Below are 27,340 nucleotides of genomic sequence, written 5' to 3' on the forward strand. Positions count from 1 at the left end.
CCGTGCCGTGCGCACGTCGGGAGGCGGGGGCGGTTCACGCAGCTCCTCCGGCCAATCGCCTTGGAGCGCGCGGGTCCCCGGGAGTCAAGCCAGGCTTGTGTTGGGGGAGCCGGAGCGCGGGAGTTGTTGCAGCGGAACCATGGTGGGCCACCTGAGCGAGGGGGCCATTGCGGTGAGGCGACGCCTGCGAGCTGGGCGCGGTCCGGGGCGGCTCTGGGCCCTGGGGCCGTGCGGGTGGAGGATGGGGAGAGAACACAGGAGCCGGAGTGATAGCGGGGGTTGGGTAGGAACCCCTGGATGACTCCCTAGAATGATCAGTTAACGCATTTTTATCGTCATCTTTTTAAACATGCTCATGTTTTTCCTGCTTAAGGAATTGAAACAAAGTGAACGATTGATCTTCCCCCATCTCTCTCCTGCAGCCACTCTTTCTTCCCTTCCCCCATCCGCAGCGAAACTTTTTGCAAGAGTTGTCAGTTTTCAGTTCTTTTCCTCGCCTCGCACTCCCCTTTAACCGACTCGAATTAGTCACTCTCCTCCCTGATCGCCGTAACCCTGGCTGAAGTCAGCAGTGCCTCCTGGGGTTGTTAAGTCCAGCAGACACTTTGGAGATCTAAATTTATCAGTTCTCAGCAGCGTTTGACTATTGGGCAAAGCTTTCTTCCGGTAGCATCCTCTTCTAAGACGGGAGAAAATCCGTCTTATTTTCAGCTTGGCTTGTCTTTCCCCGTCTTATTTTCAGATCCTTCTGTAAATTTTTGTTGACTCAAGGCTCAACCCTAGGCCCTCTTCTCCCAAAACAATAAAATTACCGTCTCTGTGTCAGTTGCTCACAAGTTGTTTTTTGTCCAGGGCCAGCTTTTCTCTGAAAGACAAACCTCTGTCATCTGTGTACTTGATATCTCAAAGACATTTTAAATTCAACATGTTCCAAAGAAAATCTAATATCTTCCTAAATTTGGGCCTCTGCTGTCCCCTGTCTGGATGCATGGCACCATTATTCATTAAGTTATGCCAGCTAGAAATTGTGGAATCATTCTTCCTATAAACTCTTGCCCTGGCTGTCACCCTACCTAAGTTTGGTCTGTTATGCCTTCACCCATGTCTTTTAAATCCAGCTGCTTCTCTCCAGGCACCATTGTTTGTGCCTGGCCTTCTTCCTTTAACCCAGCATAATCTTCCTCCTGCCATTCCCAACACAGCATATTCCTACCTGTTCTTTCCTTTTTTTCGGCTTTTTACAATGTAAATTGTAAATTCCTGGTCTGTTTCATACTCCTGCCTTCCACAGGGGCTTTGAACATTCTTCAACCTGTGCCTACTGCCTGGGTGGTGCTTTTTTAAAAAAATTATTGTCGTTATTAAATTTTTTATTTTTTATTGGAGTGTAGCCAATTAACAGCGGGGTGTTCTTCATTCTTCTCCTGTTGACTAACATAATCTTCAAGTCTCCACTCAGTTACTTCCTCAAAGAACTCTTCCTTGACTCAGTTTGCTAGGCTTAAGTCCTTTTATTTTCAGACCCTAATTCCTGCTTGTTCACCTATTATCTGTGATTTCAGGCAAGATATTAAACTTTGTCTTTCCTCTTCTGTCACAGGCTAATCATACCTAGTACCTGTTGCCTGTGATTAGTGGAGGGATTAAATGAGCTATTAATTTAAAGTGCTTAGTCCATGTCTGATACATAATACATGTGCATTACTTGTTACCTATTAACAGTCGCAGATATGATTTTACATTAAATATTGTTCATTTCATTAATGTCAGTTCCTTTCTCTCGCCCCCCCGACTGGATTGTAAATGCTCTGAAGCCTAAAATCTTGTCTGGTTTTTTTTGCCCAACACAGTCTCCCCGATTCCTGGAGCAGTGCTGGCAGGTATTAGGTGCCCAATAAATGTTTACTACTTGCATGTGAGGCAGTGAAAAGAAAGGGATAGAGGTGGATGGAGAGGCACAGCTGGCAAAGCGGAGTGAATATTTTATTTTATTTTTTATTTTTTTTGGCAAAGCGGACTGAATATTTTAATACATTAAAAATAATTAACCTTGAGAAGTGATTGCAAACTGTAGTCCTTGTCTCCTTTATAGCTGCAACCCTGCATCTTTAAGACAAATTAGGAATTGTTCTTTACTTTTAAAAACAGTGACTAAGGTATTATTTAAATAATTTGCTGAGTTTTTGTCATGTTCAAAATTGTAGTATTACTTAGATCTTGTTCATAAACAACAATGAAAATTTATGTGTGTGTTTTGGTAGAGAACCATTGTCAAATTTCTCATCTAAAGCAAGTAATATTTTAGTTGAAAAGACATAGACCCCCCAAAGGGCAAGCAACTAACGCACACAAATAGTAGGGACATTTTCAGCAAGAGCTAACATAAGAGATTATTCATGGAACTATTGTGGTAAATAGAACAAATAGTATTTCTGTCTTAAGTAATTAGGTAATACAAAGAGAGGGGAAGGGAACTAATACTTTTGATCATTTCCAATGTGCCAGATATTTCATTATAGTCAGTACTTACAGTAACCCTGTAAGGTAGATTTTTATCATTAACCCCATCTTACAGACGAAGAAATTAAAATACAGAGAATTAGTTTGTGCACGAGCTGAGGATTTGAACACATACTTTTGAGCATTACCTTCTGTTGCTTTGTATTTTTTTTCCTCACAGTTTTATGGAGATGTAATTGAAATACCGCACTGTGTACGTTTAAAGTGTACGGCATAATGATCTGACTCACATCGTGAAACCGTTACCACAATCAGTTTAGTGAACACCTGTCACCACGCACACATGCAAAAGGAAAAATAGTATTTTTTTCCTTGCCATGAGGGCTCTTAGGACTTACTCTCTTAACAACTTTCATATTTAGCATCGTTAATTATATTAATCCTATTGTATATTACATCGAGCCTGGTACTTATCTTACAGCTGGAAGTTTGTACCTTTCGAATAGATTTGTTCAGTTCCTCCTCCCTCTACTTCCTGCTTCTGGTAACCACAAATCTGATCTCTTTTTTTTCTTTGAGTTTGTTCATTTGCTTGTTTGTTTTTGAAGTGTAATTGGCCCAACATAGTGATTTGATATTTCTGTACATTACAAAATGATCACCATCATTGCTTTGTATTTTTACTAGCAGTGGTAATTTGGTAAATTTAAGTCAGTTCTGTCCTAAGTGTATATGTCATGTTATATGTCTCAGAAGAGTGAGTCTTATATTCACTATTGATGGTACAAATATTAAGAGTAGTAAAGAAATACATGCATTCTGTTTTAGACTCAGGTAGAAGAGAAAGGTGCTTGATGAAATTACTGATGTGCCTCTGCCCCTAATTCTGTTCCCCAGAAACGGCTACTTAAAAATCAGACTTCTTGGCAGGCCAGTGGTTACGGTTCTGTGTTTCCAGTGTAGTACAAGGGGCTCAGGTTTGATCTGGTCAAAATCTAAGTTCCCACATGCTGTGGGGCATGGCCAAAATAAAGATCACGTTTACTGAAGTTTAATTAGATTTACATAAAGTAGAAATTATGTTGCATAAGGTTTGCACACTATCAGTTTGTAATACATCAAACTGTAAGCAGTAGTACATCAAGCCATATGCAGTTTGATGAATTTGGACAATTCAAAAAGTATAAAAGGACACAGTGCAAGGTCTGCCTCCAACTGGGTGATGTATCCCCCATTACCCAGTTCCTCTCACAAGAGGCAACTACTGGTATGTAAACATTTTCTTGAGGCTGCATAATACTCTGTTTTAAGGGTTGCTATACTTATTTGTCTGATTTCCAATTAATGGGCAATGTAGGGAAATAAATGTGCTATTATGAATAATGAGTACATATATGATGCCACTATTTTATGAATACATGCATGAAGTAAATGTATATTGTTGGTAAGTATGAATCCCACTTTTATAATTTGTCCAGAGTGATAAAGAACTTAAAGTGTATTCTCAAATGGTAAGCTCTGAAAAGGGTCTTTTAATAATATTATCTGTGGTTTATCCCAGATACCAAACTAAAAATCATCAAGTTTTAATCATGATTTGAACACCTGTCTCACAAGAATCCTTTTTTACTTTTTCAGGCCATCATGCAACAGGGAGATACATCTATAAAACCCATCCTACAAGTCATTGTGAGTACCTCCATATTTTTATGTCAAACATTTTTTGAACTTACATATAATTATAAATTATATTTCATAGAGGACATACAGTCCACTTTAGGAAATTTGTCCACTCTAAATTCTCTTCATCATCACAAAATTAGTCTAGTCCATGTTGTAACTCTGGGAGAGAAACTGGGCTTTATTTTTACTGTTATGTTAGTCAGAGTTTGACTTCTGGAGGTTCCAATTTGAAGCTTTGCCTTTCTGTTCTTTCCACAATTGGTGGATACTGTATTGCTACCCATTTTTATTTAAGAAAAGTATCATTTCTGTTTTTGCTACAACATAGTTGTTATTCCCATTTCATAGATAAGGAAACTGAGGCTCAGAGAGGAAGTGACTTGTCCATTTTATACAGTAGGAAGCAGTAGAACCCTGATTTGTACCCAGGTGGTCTGACTCCAGAGCCCACCTGCTGAACCCCTGCTCTTGATTATCTCATCTTAGGAACAGCTTTCTAACCCAAGTTCAGTGCGTCATCATTCCGTTATTCATAAATGTTGCCTTTGTACCTGTCATTTTTTAGCATTCTAGATAAAGTATTAGAATCTTATAACATGAACACCTGCTACCTGTGAGCATCTGGAGATTATAGGATTCCTATAAACCCTTCAAAGTCAGTAGAGCCTAGAGTGAAATAATCTCTACATAATATAGAATGTGAGCTTTCCTGGTGGCTCAGCAGCAAAGAACCTCTCTGCCAATGCAGGAGTCTTGGGTTCGATCCCTTGGTTGGGAAGATCCCCCGGAGAAGGAAATGGCAACCAGCTCCAGTATTCTTCCCTGGGAAACCCCATGGACAGAGGAACCTGGCGGACTAGTCTGGTTACAAAAGAGTCAGGCCTGACTTAGGGACTACACAACAACAGCAACAAAAACACACCATTACTTCTTCCTCCTTGGTTGTTCTGCCCTGGGGTTTGTCTTGCTCAGATCTGCCTCATATCTGGCTTCTGGAGCTCTTTACCTGAAAAGAACTTGTCTGCTTAAAATTCTTCATTAACCCTATCAGTCATGTAAGGAGTTCTCAAATTTTGCTGAGGATTTTAAAAATCAATAGGAGCAGAATTCTGGACCACGATTGCAGATTCTGAGTCAGTAGGTCCGATGGTTTGTCTCCCTGTTGCTCCCAAACTCATTGCCAGTCTTCTTAAGGCTGTTTTCGTATTTCATTTTCTTCAGAAAGCTGCCTCTGATTTTCTTCAAGCTGAAATAAATGTCTTGGCTCTGCTCCCATGTCATTATGTGCACACCTCTGCTATTCTCTGCCTCCACCTTCACCCCAGTTGTAAGCCTCTTCAGGGGAAGGATTTCCCACCCCCCAATCCCCGTTTGTATTTTTATCATGTTTCCTACATAGTACCTTACCTATATTGGCCACCTTGTTGTATGTTTTTTTTTTTTTAATTAAATTTTCAATCAAATTTGAGTTAGGGGAGAGAGAACACAAGAGTATTGGCAACTTATTTTGTTTTTATCTATGTTGTGTTTAATAATGTTAGTAGAGAGAGGTTGGTGGGAGAATCATCAAGTCCAATTTTCTTTTGCTTGGATTTAGGTGTCAAGAGAGTGGGCAAGCAGCTCTGTTTCTGTGGGACTAATGGCAAACCCACTCTCCTGCCGCTTAGGTTTACGTATCCCTGGGGACTGGGCAGACAACCTGGCTAACGAATCGTGTTTTCTCTCCTAGAACATCCGTCCCATCACTACAGGGAACAGTCCCCCCCGTTATCGACTGCTTATGAGTGATGGATTGAATACTCTATCTTGTACGTATGATATGTAAATCTAGGAGTTTGTATTTTAATAATGAAAGCACACCCAACAACCTGATTGCAGTAATTGGAACATTCCAGAAGTCTACATTTGCTTTGCTGTGTCTTCAGTCAGACAGAATTGCAGCTGGCAGAACGCATTCTAACAATAGACTGGGTCTAGTGGAAAGCTGCCACTTGGCTTAATTAATTTTCTCTAAGTGGTGCTCTGTGCTCTCTTTGATTAATTTCTCTTAGGATGATATTGACATTTAGTGGGTATGATGGGTTAGCTGTCCTATACTTGTCTTTTTGGGGTTTTATTTCTGCATTGGCAGCTTTACAGGGAGAAGGAGAATTTGCAGACTATATAGTTACTATCTCTAGTCACAAGATGAAGGACCTAGAAGAGATATTTTTTTAGTCTTTGTCATGAAACCTGAATGATTGAAAAGATGATTTGGGGCACTTCAGGAAATACTTAATTTCATCAAAGCAGCAGGTGTTAAATGCACAGCAAATTATTACTGGTTTTTAACCGTACAGAGTCTGAGTAGTTTTAATTTCGGCGATGTCATTTAAGGCTTGTTTTTTCCTTTGCTGGTACAAGTATGATCAGCTTTTAGACTGTCATGACTGAATGTCTTAGAGACTAAAGTAGTCTCTGTGCTTTCAGCTTTCATGTTGGCAACACAGCTGAACCCTCTTGTTGAGGAAGAGCAATTGTCTAGCAACTGTATTTGCCAGATTAACCGATTTATTGTGAACACGCTGAAAGATGGAAGGTATGTGTCTTTTGTTTTTTGGGTTTTTTTTTTAGTATTTATTTGGCTTCATCGGGTCTTAGTTGCAGCATGCAGGATCTTTCATTAGGGTGCTCAGACTCTTCAGTTGTCATGAGCAGGCTTAGTTGCTCCGGGGCATGTGGGATCATAGTTCCCCAAGTAGGGGTCAAACCTGTGTGTCCTGGACCACCAGGGAAGTCCCTGTGGTGTGTTTTTTTCCTGTTGTGTTGTGTTGTAAAATGGGGGCTAATTTTTGAACATAGAAGTTTATTGGATGCCAGAATTCAATTAGGAATCAAAGAGGCAGTGGTGAGCTGTCAGCCAGGAGTTCAGAGCTATTGAGTTCTGAACTCAGGCGACTGAAAACGGGACACCGATAGGACAGACATGTGGAACCAAACTGGAAATTTCAGAGCAGAAAATTAAAGCCAAATGTAGAACTCATATTTCTAATCTCTTCAGCAGCACTGATTCTAGGATTCTCTCTTTAAGTATCTTTTAATGAAAAAAGGGTCACTTTTTAGGGCAAAAGAAGATGTAATTCATTCTGTAACACTGCCCCTTTTCTGCAGTCTTCAATCTTTCATAGTAAACACTTTCTTCAGCCAACAGAGAGTACTGTAGAGTACCTGCATGATGCTCCATGCTAGAGACACAGTGATGAACAGAACTGTTAGTCACACCTGAGTAACCATTGCTGAAATACTTTTTTTTGGTGGCATGCAGAGTCATACTTGGCAAATCTAGGGCAGTTTAGAAAGTAAAACTGGGCGTTTCCTGGCAGTCTAGTGGCTGATGCTCGGTACTTTCGCTGCCATGGTTCCAGGTTCAGTCTGATTGGGGAACTAGGATCCTTCATACTGTACGGTGTGGCTAAAAAATTTTTAAAAATAAAAAAGCCAAAGTAAATAAAAATAGTAGTATTAGAGCTTATTGAATAAAGTAGGAATTCATAAGTCCTTACTGAATAAATGAATACATGAGGGGGAACAGAAAGCTTTTTTACGATGGAATGCCGTCTAAAAATGTAGATGGATTGACGGAATTAGAAAATCACCATTTGGCGACCGTCATATATGCAGGAAACATTTAATAGGTGCTGTGTAAGTTTCCTGTGGCTGCTCTCGCAAAATACCACGTGTTTGATAGTTTAAAACAAAGAACTTATTTCTGGAATAATTTCTGGAAGCCAGGAGTTGACATCAGTTTCCCTGGGCAGAGACCATGGTGTTGGCTGGGCGAGACTCCTCCTAGGAGCTCTATGGGAGAATCCATTCTTTGCCTCTTCCAGCTCCTGGTGGTAAATAGCATTCCTTGGCTTGTGGCTGCATCCCACCAGTCTCTCCCTCCATGGTCACGTTACCCCTTCTGTCTGTACCAAGTCGGCTTCTACCTCCTCCTCTTTTTTTTCTTTTGACTGCACAGTGTAGTTTGTGGGATCTTAGTTGGCCAGGCAGGGATCGACTTTGTGTCCCCTACAGTGGAAGTATGGAGTCCTAACTCTGGACCACCAGGGAACTCCATCTTCCCTCTTCTTAGAAGGATGTTTATAGTTGCTTTTACGGCCCATTGGATAATCTGGGATAAAATCGCCACTTCAGTCCTTAATTAAATCACACCTCCAGAGTCCCTTTTTGCCATAGAAGGTTCTAGGCGTTAGGATGTGGATGTATTTTTGTCAGGGGTGTTCATTCAGCTGACTGCAGATGCTGAAACAGGTGGTGAAAGTTTGATGAGGAACAAGTTATTTTTAGGGTTAAAGTATATCCCCCTGCCCCACACAGCATAATTATTAGTTATAAAAGGAAAAGAAGCAATTTACAGCAGAGAAAACTGGCAGATGGCACCTTATTCCAGTTGTTGACATTAACATTACCAATAATAGGACAAAGAGAAGTCAACATGTTACCTGATTGGATGCAATGAGAATATAGTGTCAGTTCAGTTCAGACCTCAGTCATGTCCGACTCTTTGCTACCCCATGAACTGCAGCACACCAGGCCACCCTGTCCACCACCAACTCCCGGAGTTCACTCAAACTCATGTCCATTGAGTCGGTGATGCCATCCAACCATCTCATCCTCTGTCATCCCTTTCTCCTCTCACCTTCAATCTTTCCCAGTATCAGGGTCTTTTCTGGTGAGTCAGTTCTTCACATCAGGTGGCCAAAGTATTGGAGTTTCAGCTTCAGTATCAGTCCTTCCAGTGAATATTCAGGACTGATCTCCCCTAGGATGGGCTGGTTGGATCTCCTTGCTGTCCAGGGGACTCTCAAGAGTCTTCTCCAACACCACAGTTCAAAAGCATCAATTCTTCGGTGCTCAGCCTTCTTCACAGTCCAACTCTCACATCTATACATGACTACTGGAAAAACCAAAGTTTTGACTAGATGGACCTTTGTTGGCAAAGTAATGTCTCTGCTTTCTAATATGTTGTCTAGGTTGGTGATAACTTTTTTTCCAAGGAGTAAGCGTCTTTTAATTTCATGGCTGCAATCACCATCTGCAGTGATTTTGGAGCCCCCCAAAATAAAGTCTGTCACTGTTTCCCCATCTATTTGCTATGAAGTGATAGGGCTGGATGCCATGATCTTAGTTTTCTGAATGTTGAGCTTTAAGCCAACTTTTTCACTCTCCTCTTTCACTTTCATCAAGAGGCTCTTTACTTCTTCAGTTTCTGCCATAAGGGTGGTGTCATCTGTGTATCTGAGGTTATTGATATTTCTCCCAGCAATCTTGATTCCAGCTTGTGCTTCATCCAGCCCAGCATTTCTCAGGATGTACTCTGCATATATAAGTTAAATAAGCAGGGTGACAATATACAGCCTTGATGTACTTCTTTCCCTATTTGGAACCAGTCTGTTCCATGTCCAGTTCTAACTGTTGCTTCTTGACCTGCATATAGATTTCTCAGGAGGCAGGTCAGGTGGTCTGGTATTCCCATCTCTTTCAGAATTTTCCACGGTTTGTGGTAATCCACACACCACAAACTGATCCACACAGTTAAAGGCTTTGGCATAGTCAGTAAGGCAGAAATAGATGTTTTTCTGGAACTCTCTTGCTCTTTTGATGATCCAGCGAATGTTGGCAATTTGATCTCTAGTTCCTCTGCCTTTTCTAAAACCAGCTTGAACATCTGGAAGTTCATGGTTCACGTATTGTTGAAGCCTGGCTTGGAGAATTTTGAGCATTACTTTGCTAGTGTGTGAGATGAGTGCAGTTGTGTGGTAGTTTGAGCATTCTTTGGCATTGCCTTTCTTTGAGATTGGAATGAAAACTGACCTTTTCCAGTCCTGTTATATTATTGCCAAAGATGCATAATCTGTATCCAGTCACGAGGAAGCCTAGGGTAAATTGATGGACATTTTATAAGATAACTGATTTTCAAGTTTCAAACGTTGAAGAAGTCTAAAGAGATAGGGTAATTAAATATAACACGTGATCCTGGATCCTTTCTCTGTCAAGGGCATCATTAAGACAATTTATGAAGCGTGAATGAATTCTGTGCATCAGAGGGAAGAATTCTTTGGTTTTCAAGTTCAGTAATTTAACCAGGTCATGTCTCAATGTCCGTTGTTCCTCTTTTTTCCTTTTCTGGTACATGGTGTATTCTCTTTCAGTCTGCAGTCAGTTCTTTTTGATGAAAATTTTCTGTTGTTATTCCTTAATGACCTTTTCTATAAAATTTGAGCTCCAGTTTTCACTTATGATGTAGATAACTTTGTTCTCCATATATGTCTTCAGATTGCTCTAGTCATTTTTTTCTAAGGCATGCCTTGGCTTAAGATTTTCTAACACATTGCATAGTTTGGTCTTTGTTAGATATTGCTTCTGTTCTCTCTTGCCCGTTAACTTTTCTTAAAGACACACACACACAGACACACACACACACACACACACTCTCTCTCTCTCTCTCATTTATTCTTTTCAGTTGTGCTAGGTCTTCATTGCAGTGCGAGCTTTTCTCTAGTTGTGGAGAGCAGGGGCTACTCTCTGGTTGTGCTCGGGCTTCTCATTGCGTTGGCTTCTCTTGTTACGGAGCATGGGCTCTGGGGCACTCAGGCTTCAGGAGCTGGGGCACGTGGGCTCAGTAGTTGCTGCTCCTGGGCTTCAGAGCACAAGCTCAGTAGTTGTGGCGCTGGGGCTTAATTGTTCTGAACATGAAATCTTTGCCGATCAGGGATCAAACCCGTGTCTCCTGCATTGGCAGGCAGATACTTCACCACTGAGCCACCAAGGAAGCCCTCCCTTAACTTTTCAAGCTCTCGTTTCTTCTCAATCTCTTGTTTCTTCTCATCTTTCGACTTTTACTGAATTCTTAGTCTTATTTTGCAAGCCACACTCGGAAAGTATTCCGTTTCTTGGCTTATGCTTTTTTCTGGATTGGATTCTTAATTGTCTCTGCTGCCTCTGTTCCTTTTATTTTTATGTACAATTGTGTGTTACATTGCTGCTGTGTTATTTCTTTTTATCTTATGTCTGCCAATGCAGGAGACATAAGACACTCAGGTTCAGTTCCTATCGGGAAGATCCCCCGGAAGAGGGCATGGCAACCCACTTCAGTGATCTTGCCTGGAGAATCCCCATGGACAGAGCAGCCTGGTGGGCTACAGTCGACAGAGTCGCAAAGAGTCAGACTTGACTGAAGCGGCTTAACATGCACACACACACATGCTTAACGTGCACAGCTCTGTCCAGACTTCATTTGCTCCGACATAGTCTAGGCTAGGTCGATCTCCTTGCCAACCTTCTCACTTGGGACCTGTTACCTGCCACGCCGGGCTGCCCTGGATTGCTTGAGTAGTACCTTCTATCCACTGTCTCTCCTCTAGAACATGGGATAGGGGAGGGTGGAGAGCTTTGCTGTGATTGAGAATAAAAACTCGAGCTCCATTCTCTCCAGTCATGGGTGGATGCCATGTGTTCCTTCCTACCTCTGCTGAAAACTTGAGTGTGTATGTGCAACCAGGTTTATTCCTTTATTCCAGGTTTATTTCAGTGATTGATGGTCACTGGTTTATTCCAACCAGGGCTTTAGCAGTCATCCTTGGACATTTATCTTTACATGCTCATGCTGTTACTTAATCAGAGTTGATTACAAGAATTAGAATTGTGGGGGTCAGGGGACATCTGTTGTAGAAATTAAACCAATTGACATACTCTTGATCCTTGTATAAGGGGACCTGTTTCCGAATAGGCAACGGACACGGATTAGATTCCTGGTTCCCCGTGGTGGGGGAATGGAGAGTTACTGCCATGGAGCACAGGGTTTCTTTTTAAGGTGGTAAAACGATCAGAAGTTAGGTCATGGTGATGCTTGCCCAACTCTGTAAATATATGAAAAACTGCTGAATTATATAGTTTTTAAATTTTATTTATTTTAGATTGAAGTATAATTGCTTTCTGGAGAAGGGAATGGCCTTCTCCAGATCCCTGTACGGGAGACAGGGATCAAGACCATCCCCAAGAAAAAGGAATGCAAAAAGCAAAATGACTGAGGAGGCCTTACAAATATCTATGAAAAGCAAAGGAGAAAAGGAATGATATACCCATTTGAATGCAGAGTTCCAAAGAATAGCAAGGAGAGATAAGAAAGCCTTTCTCCATGATCAGCATGATCAGTGCAAAGAAATAGAGGAAAACAATAGAATGGGAAAGACTAGAGATCTCCTCAAGAAAATTAGAGATACCAAGGGAACATTTCATGCAAAGATGAGCTCAATAAAGGACAGAAATGGTATGGATCTAACAGAAGCAGAAGACATTAAGAAGAGGTGGCAAGAATACACAGAAGAACTGTACAAAAAACATCTTCGTAACCCAGATAATCACAACGGTGTGATCACTCACCTAGAGCCGGACATCCTGGAATGTGAAGTCAAGTGGGCCTTCGGAAGCATCACTACAAACAAAGCTAGTGGAGGTGATGGAATTCCAGTTGAGCTTTTTTAAATCCTAAAAGATGATGCTGTGAAAGTGCTGCACTCAATATGCCAGCAAATTTGAAAAACTCAGCAGTGGCCACAGGACTGGAAAAAGTCAGTTTTCTTTCCAGTCCCTAAGAAAGGCAATGGCAAAGAATGCTCAAACCACCACACAATTGCACTCATCTCACATGCTAGCAAAGTAATGCTCAAAATTCTCCAAGTCAGGCTTCAACAATACGTGAACTATGAACTTCCAGATGTTCAAGCTGGCTTTAGAAAAGGCAGAGGAACCAGAAATCAAATTGCCAATGTCCGTTGGGTCATCGAAAAAGCAAGAGAGTTCCAGAAATCATCTATTTCTGCTTTATTGATTATGCCAAAGCCTTTGACTGTGTGGATCACCACAAACTGTGGAAAATTGTGAAAGAGATGGACATACCAGACCACCTGACCTGCCTCTTGAGAAATCTGTATGTAAGTCAAGAAGCAACAGTTAGAACCGGACATGGAACAACAGATTGGTTCCAAATAGGGAAAGGAGTACATCAAGGCTGTATATTGTCACCCTGCTTATTTAACTTATATGCAGAGTACATCCTGAGAAACGCTGGGCTAGATGAAGCACAAGCTGGAATCAAGATTGCCAGGAGAAATATCAATAACCTCAGATATGCAGATGATACCACCCTTATGGCAGAAAGTGAGGAAGTAAAGAGCCTCTTAATGAAAGTGAAAGAGGAGAGTGAAAAAGTTGGCTTAAAGCTCAACATTCAGAAAACTAAGATCATGGCATCCAGCCCTATCACTTCATGGCAAATAGATGGGGAAACAGTGGAAACAGTGTCAGACTTTATTTTGGGGGGCTCCAAAATCACTGTAGGTGGTGACTGTAGCCATGAAATTAAAAGATGCTTACTCCTTGGAAGAAAAGTTGTGACCAAGCTAAACAACATATTAGAAAGCAGAAACATTACTTTGCCAACAAAGGTCCGTCTAGTCAAAGCTATGGTTTTTCCAGTAGTCATGTATGGGTATGAGAGTTGAACTATAAGAAAGCTGAGCACTGAAAAATTGATGCTTTTGAACTGTGGTGTTAGAGAAGATTCTTGAGAGTCCCTTGGACTGAAAGGAGATCCAACGAGTCTATCCTAATAGAGATCAGTCCTGAATGTTCATTGGAAGGACTGATGTGGAAGCTGAAACTCCAATACTTAGGCCACCTGATGTGAAGCACTGACTCGTTTGAAAAGACCGTGATGCTGGGAAAGATTGAAGGCAGGAGGAGAAGGGGACGACAGAGGATGAGATGCTTGGATAGCATCACCAACTCAGTGGACGTGAGTTTGCGTAAACTCTGGGAGTTGGTGATGGACAGGGGGGCTTGGCGTGCTGCAGTTCATGGGGTCTCAAAGAGTAAGACAGGACTGAGTGACTGAAGTGAATTGTGTTGGTTTCTGCCATAATATCAACATGAATCAGCCATAGGTATACATATGTCCCCTCCCTCTTGACCCTCCCTCCCACCTCCCATCCCTGAATTATACTTTTAAAGGGTGAATTTCATGGTATATGAGTTATATTTCAACAAATCGGTTTTTTAGGGGAAAAAAATAACCATTTCCCCTTAACCTAGTTGGCATATTGTACTAGGTATTACAGATTTTTAAAAAATAATTGCTAATCATTATTTTAATTTAAAATATAATAGTAAATTCTGTTCGTGAGGTCAAGTATCTTTTCATATATTTATTGATATTTGTAGTTCTTCTCTGAATAGCATTTGATTATATACTTTGTCTTTTATGTGTGTGCTGAGGGTAGGGTAGGGAGAAGCTTTTTTAAATGAGGGATATCAACTAATTCTTTTATCTCACTGTATCATAGTCTGTTTATGGTGTCTTATGATAAGGAGTTAATAACTTTTTAAAAATGTAGTTGGTTTTGTCCATTTTTTTCTTTATGGCTTCTGAATTTTGCTTAGGAAGCTTCCTGACTGGATTATAAAAACATTTCTTTGCTTCAGACACTCCTGGTGAATTTTTTTTTTAAAGTAAACTTCAGTTCATCTACAGAAAAGGCAATGGCACCCCACTCCAGTGCTCTTGCCTGGAAAATCCCATGGACAGAGGAGCCTGGTGAGCTACAGTCCATGGGATAGCTAAGAGTCGGACACGCCTGAGCGACTTCACTTTCACTTTTCACTTTCATGCATTGGAGAAGGAAATGGCAACCCACTCCGGTGTTCTTGCCTGGAGAATCCCAGGGACGGGGGAGCCTGGTGGGCTTCCGTCTGTGGGGCCGCACAGTGTCGGACACAACTGACGTGACTTAGCAGCAGCAGCGGCAGCAGTTCATCTAAGATTTGATTTTGTTTCTGCTTTTTAGTTTTAAAAGCACTTGGATTATTTAAAGTTATTTAAAGTTTGGGTTTTTGTTATTATTGAAGTATAGTTGATTTATAGTATTAGTTTCAGGTGTACAACATAGTGATTTGATATGAGGTTTACTTTTATATGGGATATAAAGAAAGAATTTAGCTTAGTTTCTCCCAAATGGATGGTCCATATCATGGAAGGTCTACGGTAAGGAGTTTATTCTTAGTATGATGGGAAACTATAGACTTTTGAGCGGCAGAGTATTGGTATGATCTGATTTAAAGATTTTAAACTTTCCAAGAGATGATTCTGATAGCTACGTGGAGAATTGCTGGTTGGTGATGAAAGTAGATAGGGACCAGTATTCCATTGATCTGGCTCTGTTCTGTTTACCGTCTTTTCCATCGATCTGTTTGTCTAGTCCTGTGTCTGTGCCAGAGTTGGTCTTTCTCTTTCTTTCTCTCTTCCTTTCTTTTTTGTGACATCTTCTTGAGATATAGTTCGTACCCCATACAATTCATCTCTTTAAAGTGTAAAATAGTTTTTATTATACACAGAGTTGTCCAGCCATTACCACAATTAATTTTAGAATATTTTGTTACCCACCAAATAAACCCTGCACCCTTTAGCTATCACCCCCAAACACCCCATCCTCTCCGACCCTAGACAGCCATGGATCTACTTCTACTTCTACTTTCTACTTTAGGATTTGTTTATTTTGGACATTTCACATAAATGAAGTCTTGTAATATGTGGTCCCTTGTGGCTGGGAAGTCCCTAGTATATATTTTTTAAAGGTAGTGGTTCTTTTTAAAAAACTCTTTATTTTAGTGCCTAAAATACCAAATATTCTGTCACTGTTCAGTATCCAGGTGTTCGTGTGTGTGTGTGTGTGTGTGTGTGTGTGTGTGTGTGAATACTTTATCAGGATCCAAAGGGGAGCTCGCAGTGCAGGAGGCTGACAGTTCTAAGTCTCTGCGAGTGTAGGTGCCTCCTCCATCTCCTTTTCCTCCCCTGAGTGCTCATCTGTCGAGGAAGCCAGGTCCTTGGTCCTTTGTCCTCATGCGCTGTCTCCACAGTCTCAGTTGTGCTGATTGTATCTGTATCAGGTTGCAATGTGTCCTTGTCGTCTGTGTTTTCTCCAAGTTGGCGTTGTGTGTATTCTTTTCGTGTGCTGCTGGGTTTATCTTACCAATGTTTTATTTAGGATGTATGTATGTTACAGAATAAAGTTAGCGGGTTTTTTAGTTTTTTTTTTTAGGTTTTGGTATTGGGATAATACCAAGTGATTAACAAGCCTTCCGTTTTTTTCTGTGTTCTGGAGTAATTTGAATAATTTTGGAAAGTAGTTAAATATCCACCACTAAATACCTATCAGAGTTTTAAAATAGTGAATCTGTATGTAATGTTCAAGAACAGATAGTTTCAAGCTTATTTTATTGAAATAATGTAGCCTTGATATGAAAACCTGCTAAAGGTGCATGAACTGATGAGTTGTATGTGAAAATCCAAAATACAGCAGACCATTTAAAGAATACATCACAATGAGGTTGGGCTCGCTGTTGTTTAACTACTGGCCCAGACTGGCTACCTTTTTTTTTTTTTGCTGTGCTGTGCAGCATGTGGGATCTTAGTTCTGTGACCAGGGATTGAACCTCTGCTTCCTGCAGTGGAAGCATGGAGCGCTAACCACTAGCCTGTCAGGGACATTCCCTGTCTATTCTATTTAATGTCCATCGAGACTGTGCTAATTCCGGCCCCCGTCAGTTCTTCTGTTTCTCTCCCTGCCTCCAGTTGTGTTCCTGTCAGAGTCTTTCATACTGCAGTTCTTTTTAAAGTAAGAACATAGGAGAAGGCAGTGGCAACCCACTCCAGTATTCTTGCCTGGAGAATCCCACGGAGAGAGGAGCCTGGCAGGCTACAGTCCATGGGGTTGCAAGAGCTGGACACAACTTAGCAACTAAACCACCAACCACCACCACTACCATAACTAGAGAAAAGCCTGAGCAGCAGTGAAGACTCAGCACAGCCAAAAAATAAATAAATTAAATTAAAAAAAATTAAAAACAAACATCATCATGGCATTCCTGTTCAAGCACATATTGAGAACCACTGTGGACCAGTTGCTGAGGTGAACCCTGGAGGATACCTGCCATGACTGAAAGGGCAGCTTACTAGGAGGAGTAGGTAATCAGTAATGAATATACAACGAAAACATATATGTGAGTAAATAATAGTGAACATGCAGTTAACCCAGATATTAACCAGTATATGTCAACCTGCATTAATTAAACCTGAGAGATGTGATCTGAAGGAAGGAAATTATGGCTGTAGAAAAGAGGATAACCGAAGGCTGATCTAAAGCAAAGATTAAAGAGGCGTCTCTTGAAGACCTGATGTTTGAAATGAATATTAGATGAAGCAGAATGAGAGACCCTCACAATCAGAAAGAGGCACGTACAGAGGCCTGTGGCAGGAGAGAGCATGATACACACCAGGAGCTAGAAGGAGACAGATGGTGGAGGGCAAGGTGCCACAGGAGCAAGATCAGCTGGAGAGAGAAGCGCAAAGCCAGAGCTGGCCGAGCCTCATCGGCCGTGTGGAAAGGTCTCTAACTTGTGGTCGTTGGTCCTGGAGAAGTTACCGAAAGGTTTTAATCAGAATGAAAGATAGACAAAGAACTGTAAGTTCTTAATTAATTGTAATCCCATGAAAAATATCTTTGGGGACTTCCCTGGTGGTCCAGTGGGTAAGACTTTGCCTTCTGGTGCAAGGGGTGCAGGTTCAGTCCCTGCTTGGGGAACCAAGATCCCACATGGCTTGTGGCCAAAGAACCAAAACAAAAAACAGATGTGACATTGTAACAAATGCAGTAAAGACTTTAAAATACTAAAAAAACACAAAAGCACCTTAAAAAAAGAGTAAAAAAAAATCTATGGTCATATTGGTTTTCACAGGGAAAGGGCAATTGTTCAGATAAGTATATGTTTCTAAAAACAGATCATCTCTTGTTGTGCCACATATTGTCGGGTTTAGTAATCTAAATTCTTATCATGTCATTTGCTCCTTGAAGATACGGTATGTAGTAAGGACACTGCATTTTAATTAAGGAACTAAATGGGAAATGAGAACCCTGCAATCATAAAAGGGTTTGATAATGATGCAGTGAAAGATTAAGGGAAATATTTATGTAAGAATTGATACCGTATAGTTCTCAAGTTATTCAGTAATGAAAAACAGTTGACAAAGGGAAATAGTTTTTATCACAGTGATTATTGGGGGAAAGCTTTTAAAGTAGCTTGTCATTTTAAGGGCTTCTGAATTTATTTTTTCTAACATGTTTCTATTCCTTTGCCTTTGTAGGAGAGTGGTTATTTTGATGGAGGTAGAAGTTTTGAAATCAGCTGAAGCAGTTGGATCAAAGATTGGCAATCCGGTACCTTATAATGAAGGTAAAATGTTTTTTTATAGCTCGTAGCACTCAGCTGAATACCTCTTAATAGATCTGGAATGCTTCCTTTTGCTATAGTTTCATTTGTTCATCTAAGGGGGGTCTTACTCTAGGAAAGAGTAACAGGTTACTCTTTCAGATTTTTTTTTTAATACTGAAAAAATGGTAGGACTCTGTAAAGGAAAAACCTCTCCTCTGTTTTTCTCTGCACGCAACAATCATACATATATCTGGCTGTGACCAGATGTGTGGGTTTTTTCCTCCCTAATAAGCCATTCTCCAGTTCTCTATGGACACCAGCTGGGTCTCCTACAATTCAGTTTAATTCTGACACTGGGTACCTGGAGTTGGCATCAGATCTCCCAGGGTAAGGGCTCAGGCCCACCAGACTGCCTTATCCCCGCCCCTGACCCCACCCCCCACCACTGCTCCCTTTAGTCGAAAGTCCTGCTTGTTATCTGTGCTTCTGACCAGCTGGCTGTAAATCGTAGATTCCTCCAATTCCCTCTTCTGATTCAATTAGATTGATTTAAAAAATTTTTGTTCGTTTATTTTTGGCACTGCTGAGTCTTCGCTGCTGTGCATGGGCTTTCCCTGATAGCAGCTAGCGGAGGCTGCTCTCTAGCTGCGGTGCGTGGCTTCTCCTTGCAGTGGCTTCTCTTGTGGAGCACGGGCTCTAGGGCTTGTGGGCTTCGGTAGTTGTGGTGCATCGGCTCAGTAGTTGCAGCACATGGGCTTGATTGCTCCGCAGCATGTGGTATTGAACCCATGTCTCCTGTATTGGCAGGCAGATTCTTTACCACTGAGCCACCAGGGAAGCCCTCAATTATATTAATTTGCTACAGTGGCTTCCAGAACTCAGAGAAACAGTTGACTTAACTTTGTTGTTCAGTCGCTCAGTTGTATCTGACTCTTTGTGACCCCGTGACAGGCTTCCCTGCCCTTCACTATCTCTGGGAGTTTACTCAAACTCATGTCCGTTGAATCGGTGATGCCATCTAATCATCTCATCCTTGGTCATCCCCTTCTCCTGCCTTCAATCTTTCCCAGCTTCAGGGTCTTTTCCAATGAGTTGGCTCTTTGCATCAAGTAGCCAAAGTTCAATATTCAGGGTTGATTTCCTTTAGGATTGACTGGTTTGATCTCCTTGCTGTTCAAGGGACTCTCAAGAATCCTCTCGAAAGCATCAATTCTTTGACTCTCAGCCTTCTTTATGGTCCGACTCACACCTGTGCATGACTACTGGAAAAACCATAGCTTTGACTATACAGACCTTTGTTGACAAAATGATGTCTCTGCTTTTGAATAGCATCAGTATCAGTTCTTGGTCTATTTTAATCAGTCAATTTTTTTTCCCTTATTAAGAATATTTTTCTGCTTTGTGTGCTTGGTAATCTTGGAATGAATTCAGGCATTGTGATTCATACCCTGTTGGGTGCTGGAAACTTATATTCTTGAATTTTTTTCGGGGATACAGTTAAATTATTTGGAAACAGTTTTATCTTTTGGGATGTTGCTTTTAAAATTTGTTGGATGGGATCAGAGAGTGGCATTTATTCTGGGTCTGGTTATTCATAGTACAGAGGCAAGACCCGTCAGTATCCTACTCAATGCCCCGTGAATGTGAAGTTTTCCATTCTGGCTGTTAGGTACAGGTGCTGTTTCTAGCTTGTTGTAAGCACTGGACACTGATCCCCGAGGTCTTCTCAGATGGTTCTTTCTTTCCCTGGCTTCCGATAGTTTCCACACAGAGATCAGCCAACCAGTACTCTGCCGCCGACTCCTCGAGGGGAACCTTCCATCATCTCTGGAGGCCTTTCTCCATGCAGCTGTCTTCTCTGGTGCTTTGTCCTGAGAACCCTCATGTCTTATTCCCCACATGCTCAATTCCATCTCCTTAACTCAGGGATTCCTCCATGCCCACTTCCTGTGTCATAGCCTGGAAACCTTCAGGGCTTCCAGTACTCTGGGGCAGTCACACTCGCCTTGTTTGTTTCCTCTGTCTCAGAATTACTGTCCTTTGTTGGTTAATGTCCAGTATCCTAAGAATCATTTGTCTCATGAATATTTTGCCTTCTTTTTGGTAATTTTTGGTGGGAGGGTCATCTGGGTCTCTGTTATTCTGTCGTGTCTTGTACATAGTTTTAAAAGTCAAATAGTTTTGCGAGTGTGTTCTTTGAAGCAAAACCAAAAAAACATTTCCCTGCCCAGCTCTTCTTTGTCCTCTGGCTCCTATCCAGGGGCAGTTTATTTCAAATCTTAGAGCTGTTTCTCTGCTTTGTGTTCACGTATTTGTCCATTAAAACTTGTATACTTTTCACAGTTGAAATGTTAAGATAGACATATTTTTTAAATAAACAGTTATTTTTGTTTTAAATTTTGAGTAGATAATACAGTTACATCTTTCAGAAGGTAAAACTCTAAAATTAAATATTTAGAGAAATCTTACTCCTGCCCCTGCCTTCTCTTGACTCGTTCGTACTCACTGCTGCCCTCTGTAGGTAACCAGTTTCAGTGGTTTCTTTTTGTCCTTCAAGGGATTTCTTAATGAAAATATAATCAAGTACATAAATTATGTATTTTCACTCATAATCCACTTTGCTTACACCAAAGGTAGGATTTTAGAAAAACAACACTGAACAGCTAGACAGCTGTGTACACTATGTTGTCTGTCTTTTTTCAGTCCTGTTTTTGTTTTTTAATTTTAGCTTAGAGATATTTTCATATATATACTTAAAGATCTTCTTCATTTTTACTTATTTATTTGTTAACAGTATAGCATATTGTGTTGTATGACTATTCCATAGTTTAACCAGCCTTTTATTGATGGGCAGTTGGGTGTTTCCATACTCTGGCTGTTAAGACAGTGCTGCAGCAGATAACCTTATACATATGCAGGTTTATGGGCAGAGGGGTTTTGATTGTTAAAGGTGAGATTGTTGGATCCATGGATAAATGCCTTTGTGGTAGGTAGATATGCTTGCGTTCCCTTCATAGGATAGTATCATTTTGCATTCCCACCAACAATATGTGAAAATACTTGTTTCTTCACAGCTATGCCAACAGAGTATGTTGTTAATCTTTTGATTTTTGTTTCAAATCAATCTGATAGATGAAAACTGAGATCTCAGTCTAGTGCTTAATTTGTATTGTGAGCAATATGAGCATCCTTTTAAATGTTTAATTAAGGGCTTTTTATTCTCTGAACTGTTGTGTTGTCCATTTTTCTTTTGTTTATCTTTTTCTTCTCAATTTTTAAGATATCTTTTTTAAAAAATAGAATTAGTCTTTCATCTCTGATACAAGTTAACATTGTCTTTCAGACTTTGCTTATGGTGGTTTTTTTTTTGCTGTGCAGCATTTTCTTTTGTTTTTATGAACTTGTATTTTCCAGTTTTTTTTGATATAAATTTATTTATTTTAATTGGAGGTTACTTACTTTACAATATTGTATTGGTTTTGCCATACATCAACGTGAATCCGCCACAGGTATACACGTGTTCCCCATCCTGAACCGGCCTCCCTCCCCATACCATCCCTCTGGGTCGTCTCAGTGCACCAGCCCCAAGCATCCAGTATCATGCATCGAACCTGGACTATTTTCCAGTTTTTTAAGACTTTGGATTTTTGAGCTGTAGTGGGAAAGATCTTCCTTACGCCAGCGTTATAAAGGCAGTCACCCATGTTTTATTCTAGTGCTGGTGAGATCTTACTGTTTGTATCTGAATCATCCGTGCTGCTTCTCTCTTACAGTTGTGATGTCTTTGTTTGTGGTGTTTTGGGCCTCACTTTCGCATAATTTGCAATTTGTCTCTTTCCCCTAGCTTCACTGAAGATGCAGTCTGTATATGGGATATTAGTTTATGGGACGAGCATTCATTCTTCCTGTCACTCTGTATGATTTTTAGGAGAAGGGAAGGTTTGGGACTTGGTCATCACCATGCTTCTTTCAGAAGTGGGGCCTTCTAGATTTTAATTTTTACCTATACCAAATGTATTAATTTGGTGTTTTACATTGGAAAAGGGAAGCTGCAGCCTATTCAGGTAAAGTTTCAAGATATTAAATAGGAACATCACAGTTGTTTTGCAATAGTAAAGTGTTTTTAAAATGAGCATGTAGGTTGTTTTATTCCCAGCTTTTAGGAAGGCAAGCCAAGACAAAGCAATACTTAGCATCTCTATGAAATCTCTGGATGCTGTAGGCTTGAGGGAGAGGTGATTTGCCCAACTTACTACCTTTGGCCGGATTTCTTATGTTTTTTATGTTGTATTTAATTGACTGGCTGCTTTGAACATGTTGTCTTTCAGGGGCAGAGTATTTGAGGTAAAGATGGAGTTGAAAGGGGTGAAGGATAATTACCACTTGGGGTGAGGCCCGTAGAACTATGGGAAGCACTCCTTTGTCCCAGTGCTCAGTTCCACTGGCCCTTCCTTCCTTTCTGTTAAAGTACAGAGAAATGAGGCAGAGACTTTGCTATTCAAGAGTATTTGCTATTGAATTTCGTTGTAACTAGATCAATAACACATTGTTACTTGGGCCATCATGAAATAGCTTTGTTACAGTGACTACTACCTTATGGGTGTATTTCACAGAAATGGTTTCTAACTGTTTATTGGAAAGCAAAGAGACTGTTATTAGTAGAGAACTAAAGTTAGATTTGTATCCTCCCAGCACCTAACCCAGACCTGTAACATGTCAGGTGACCAGTAAAATTAACTCATGAGACCCAGTCCAGAATTAGGCAGAGGAATTCCGAAAGGTGCACTGAAATCGTCTCATGGTACTAGTACCACATTAAGTAAAGAGTGAAGATGCTTAGAGAATTTTTAAAGCTTGAGAAGTAAAATTCAAACACAGCTCATGTTTCGTTCAGTATTGGGTTGGATGGTTTTAAATATCCCGTATTTACCATTATGTATTTTTTTTTAATCAGTATGTGTATTAGTCTTATGTACCTGTACTGTTTCTAACCATAATATCTTACTTAAGACTTTAATTTCTTAATATGTTGCTCAGTTATTAGTGTCACTCATTACTGAAAGATACTACTTGGAATTTTTTTCCAGCCTGACTCTGTTTATTTTCTACCAATAAGAAATCGTATTTATTGGATTGACTCTTCCTTATATTCTTTGTGGTTATTGTTAAGAAAGGAATTACTGGTAGAAACTGAGGTTTTTGTTAATCTGTATACTCTATTGTCTGTTGTCTAATTTTTCTCAGCTGTTATTTTACTATCAGTGGCTTTTTGTAACTACTGGATACTGTAGTTATTAGTAATATTCTATATAATTATATTTCTGCCTGCCAGAATTGGTTGTTTAGGGTTAAAAATTAACTAGATGGTAGTGAAGTTGATTGGATCTAGTCCTACAGACCTGGGTTCAAGACAAGGTTCTGCCTCTTCCTAGCTGTGTGACTCTGGGCAAGTTACTTGACCACTTAAACCCACTTTTCTCATCTGTTAATTGGGTACAATAGTACTGTTTATATAGAGGGCTTAAGAGTAAGTGGAATAATGCACTTAACCTTGTACCTGGTGCATTAAGTAAGCATTGAAAAAATTGTAGCTACTATGAACTTGTCTATCACAGGGCCTAATTGGAGTCTTATTAAAATATACTAAATTTCATTGACTCTAAGAATCCAGTGGTTATAGAACTATGCTATTATGTACTACTAAAAAGAAATTTTAACATTAATTTTAACCCATATGTTAAATGTTTTAAAATATTGATCTCACAACAGGTAAATAGATAAGTTACAGTTTTTAAAAATTGTGGTAAAATACACATAACATAAAATGTACGTCTTAGTCATTTTTAAGTGTATCATTAATGACATTCAGTCCAGTCACATTTGTGCAGCCACCACTTCTATCCACCTCCAGAACTCTTCCATCATCCCAAACTGAAACCCTGCACCCATTAAACAATCACTCCCCACTCCCACCAGTCCCTGGTAACCACCCTTCTACAGATACTGCTTAAAAGTTAGTTACATTTTTTTTTTTTTGTTAGTTACATTTTGATAGAAATTGACATAAGAGATTGGCAAGATCCTGTGACCATGTCCTATTTAGCAAGATGCTTGGAGAAGCAGGCACAGTGGGGAGGAAAGGGACTTGAGAGTGTTGATGTGTTTGAGACTGTGGGAGCATGGGAGGAACTAGGGTGGAGTACAGAAGGGGTTGGTGTATCTTCATGGTTCCACCTTTAACTGTTTAAATTATTTGGTTCATTTGAATAAAATTTCCCGAAGCAGGTAAAAATGCAGATTAATTTTTTTCCCAATTATTTGGACTCAATACTGTTTGTGGAGCAATTCATCTTTTCCCTACTAATTTAAAGGAAGGTTCACTGTAGAATTTCAAAATGCTACTTCATAAGACACACTGTCAAAGGAGAACAGTTCTCCCATGCAATCTCTTGCAACACTGGAAGTTTAGAGTAATGGAAAAGCTGAAAAGCAGACACAAAAATTCATTGTTGATAATCTTGGCTCTTCTTCTATGTAAATAAGGCCTCTCAGTTCTCTCCATAGGAAGAACTAAAGAGTTCTGTTTAACCCTTTTAATTTGATGCTAAATTTGTTTTACTCTAATGGCACAGTTAACTCTCATTTAGTGGTACCAGTTACGAGTAATATTAGCAGAAGGAAATAAAATCAGTGCACAGTGTGCCCATTTGCATTAAGGCCTTGGAAAACCCAGTAGGGAACAAACCCAGGGATGGAAGAAGCAGAGGCAAGGTGGCAGGCAGGGAGCTATTCTAGGGGTGCTCACCGTGTGTCTGTTCTTAGGGCTCTCTAGGAAATGTTTTGAGCTGCACTTGTGTGCCGCAAGCACTCTTGGTGATCAGCCCAGATTAGATTTGACTTCTACTTTTAGTGCCACTCACAAAGGCTACATCAAATTTCCTAAATTTTTTCTTTTAATTAGCGTATTTTAACATTCTTCAGTTTCATCAACATTTGTAGAAAGGGTGAGGGCCAAATAAATACTCTGATGGCATGGCCTTTTTTATTTTCTGCTTGAGAGACATGTTTGTTTCCCCTCCTTTTTCCTTTTAATCTCCCTGTCTCCCTGACACACCTGCTTCTGAACTCCATCCTCCTCTCTCCTGCTGTGACAGTTCACTCGTGCTTCACGGTACCTAAGGCGCTTTCAACTCTTATTTTCCACCAACTGTCAGTTGCAAAATAAGGTTGCTTTGTTTGGAAGGGAAAGGGTAGAATCCTTTCTGAATGTCTTCTTTCCCTTTGAAGCAGGAGCACTTCAGAGACAATTGAACTGCTTTTAGGTTTTTGTTACCACCCAGCTTTTTCTTCTGATAGATCCTGCCGTGAACACAGTTCTGTTGATAACATCGATTTGTTGCTATGGAAATAGTGGTAATGTCACCGATTCAGCCCAGTGACTTTACTTCAGGTTCACGCAGGAGAAATGGGCAAGGCTTTAGGGGACAACCTCATTAAAACCGAAAGCCATCAATTATAAGCAGGTGAAAGGTAAATGGAGCCAACCTTTTAGGTAATGAAAACAAAAGTGAACCGCTAGCACTTTCGCTGCATGCAATCAAGTGCCCCAGCATGAATTCTGACCCAGGAGAGTCTTTGACAAAAATCACAAATTTACACTTTCTCAGAATATTTCTTCTGCTTAAGTTTTAATCTCTTAATGCAAATTATTGGCACTAAAATGGTCTTTCCCTTTTGATCTTCAGGACACGGACAGCAGCCAGTAGTTCCTCCTCCTGTCTCAGCAGCCAGTCCACCAACCAGCAGGCCCCAGCAACAGAATGGGAGCCCAGGAGTGGGTAAGGCTGCCACCCAAGGATGCGTGCTGATTGCGTGCGGCAGGCTTTTGAGTGATGGTTTGAAATTTAATCTGGGACTAAAGGGAGTTTTCACAATGCCACACATGACAGTTGCTTCTTGCAAAGAATAATTCCAGTTTTCATTGTAACGTGTGTGATTGAAAAAAATGATTAAAGACAGTCTTTTAAAGATACTTAATATGCTTTTCTTTAAAAAAAATCAGAATGATACACTATTCTCTGTTAATAATTTATCTGGTAGTTTCTCACTTAACGTCCTCTTGACTATGTGAATTGCATAACTTTTAAATTCTCGCCTTTTAACTCTCTAGGATCCACTCGCTCATTTGGTTTGTCTCTCTCCAGGTTTCCCATTTGGGGCTCTTGGGAGTATTTATCTTAGCTTGAAGACAGTATCATTTATGTTGGTCATAGGTCTTGCTTCTGTCTCATGGATGAGAAATAGTTTTTTGTTTCTGACTTTCTCTTCAGCAGGTCCTGAGAGACTATAATGGAATCACTTTGTTTACTCTCTGGCCTCTCCTTTAGGAACCCCTTCGTGTGTGATGCCACCAGTGAAAATTATGATTTGTAGAATTTGGTTGGAATTTATTTTTAGAGTTTTTTTTTCTGTCACAGCTTCACACACACTTCCTCCCCTCCCCTCCCCTCAACGATTAGTTTCTATTCCTCAGTGCTAAGGTTCTAAAAAAAAAAGCAGGGTTAAGACATCACTAGCATTTCTGTGAAACTTTCAGGAGGTATGTCCTTTTCCCCACTGGTCAGCCTTTGATGTTTTTATCTGCCTTGTAATAGCTCTCTTCCAGCCATCTCCCTTTACAAGTGGATCTGTTTATATATAACGCTCCAATTATGTACTGTTGGAGGGAGGTGAGGAAATAGATTATCTAAAATGGTAAGTACCCCCAAAATACTCACTTTCTTAGGCTGAAATACAAATAGTATGTTATTCTTCTCCCCACTCTCTGACCCCCGACAGATTTATCCTTGTGTCTGTCTTTGGCTAATACTGAGATCCATTAAAAAAT

At 40.3% G+C, this 27,340-nt stretch overlaps 1 protein-coding gene across 1 annotated transcript in view; it reads left to right on the forward strand.

The window, feature by feature from the left end:
• The first annotated feature begins 34 nt into the window (after positions 1-34).
• RPA1 (replication protein A1) overlaps positions 35-27,340 on the forward strand; it is a 44,733-nt gene continuing 17,427 nt past the window's right edge. The window contains exons 1-6 of the mRNA XM_052657541.1: positions 35-172; positions 4,099-4,149; positions 5,873-5,951; positions 6,613-6,721; positions 18,386-18,474; positions 26,199-26,291. Coding sequence (XP_052513501.1) covers positions 140-172; positions 4,099-4,149; positions 5,873-5,951; positions 6,613-6,721; positions 18,386-18,474; positions 26,199-26,291 — 454 coding nt within the window. The 5' untranslated portion in view covers positions 35-139. The remainder of the gene's footprint in view (positions 173-4,098; positions 4,150-5,872; positions 5,952-6,612; positions 6,722-18,385; positions 18,475-26,198; positions 26,292-27,340) is intronic.

Source organism: Budorcas taxicolor, chromosome 19 (genome assembly GCF_023091745.1).
Source record: "Budorcas taxicolor isolate Tak-1 chromosome 19, Takin1.1, whole genome shotgun sequence".
NCBI classification, from domain to species: domain Eukaryota; kingdom Metazoa; phylum Chordata; class Mammalia; order Artiodactyla; family Bovidae; genus Budorcas; species Budorcas taxicolor.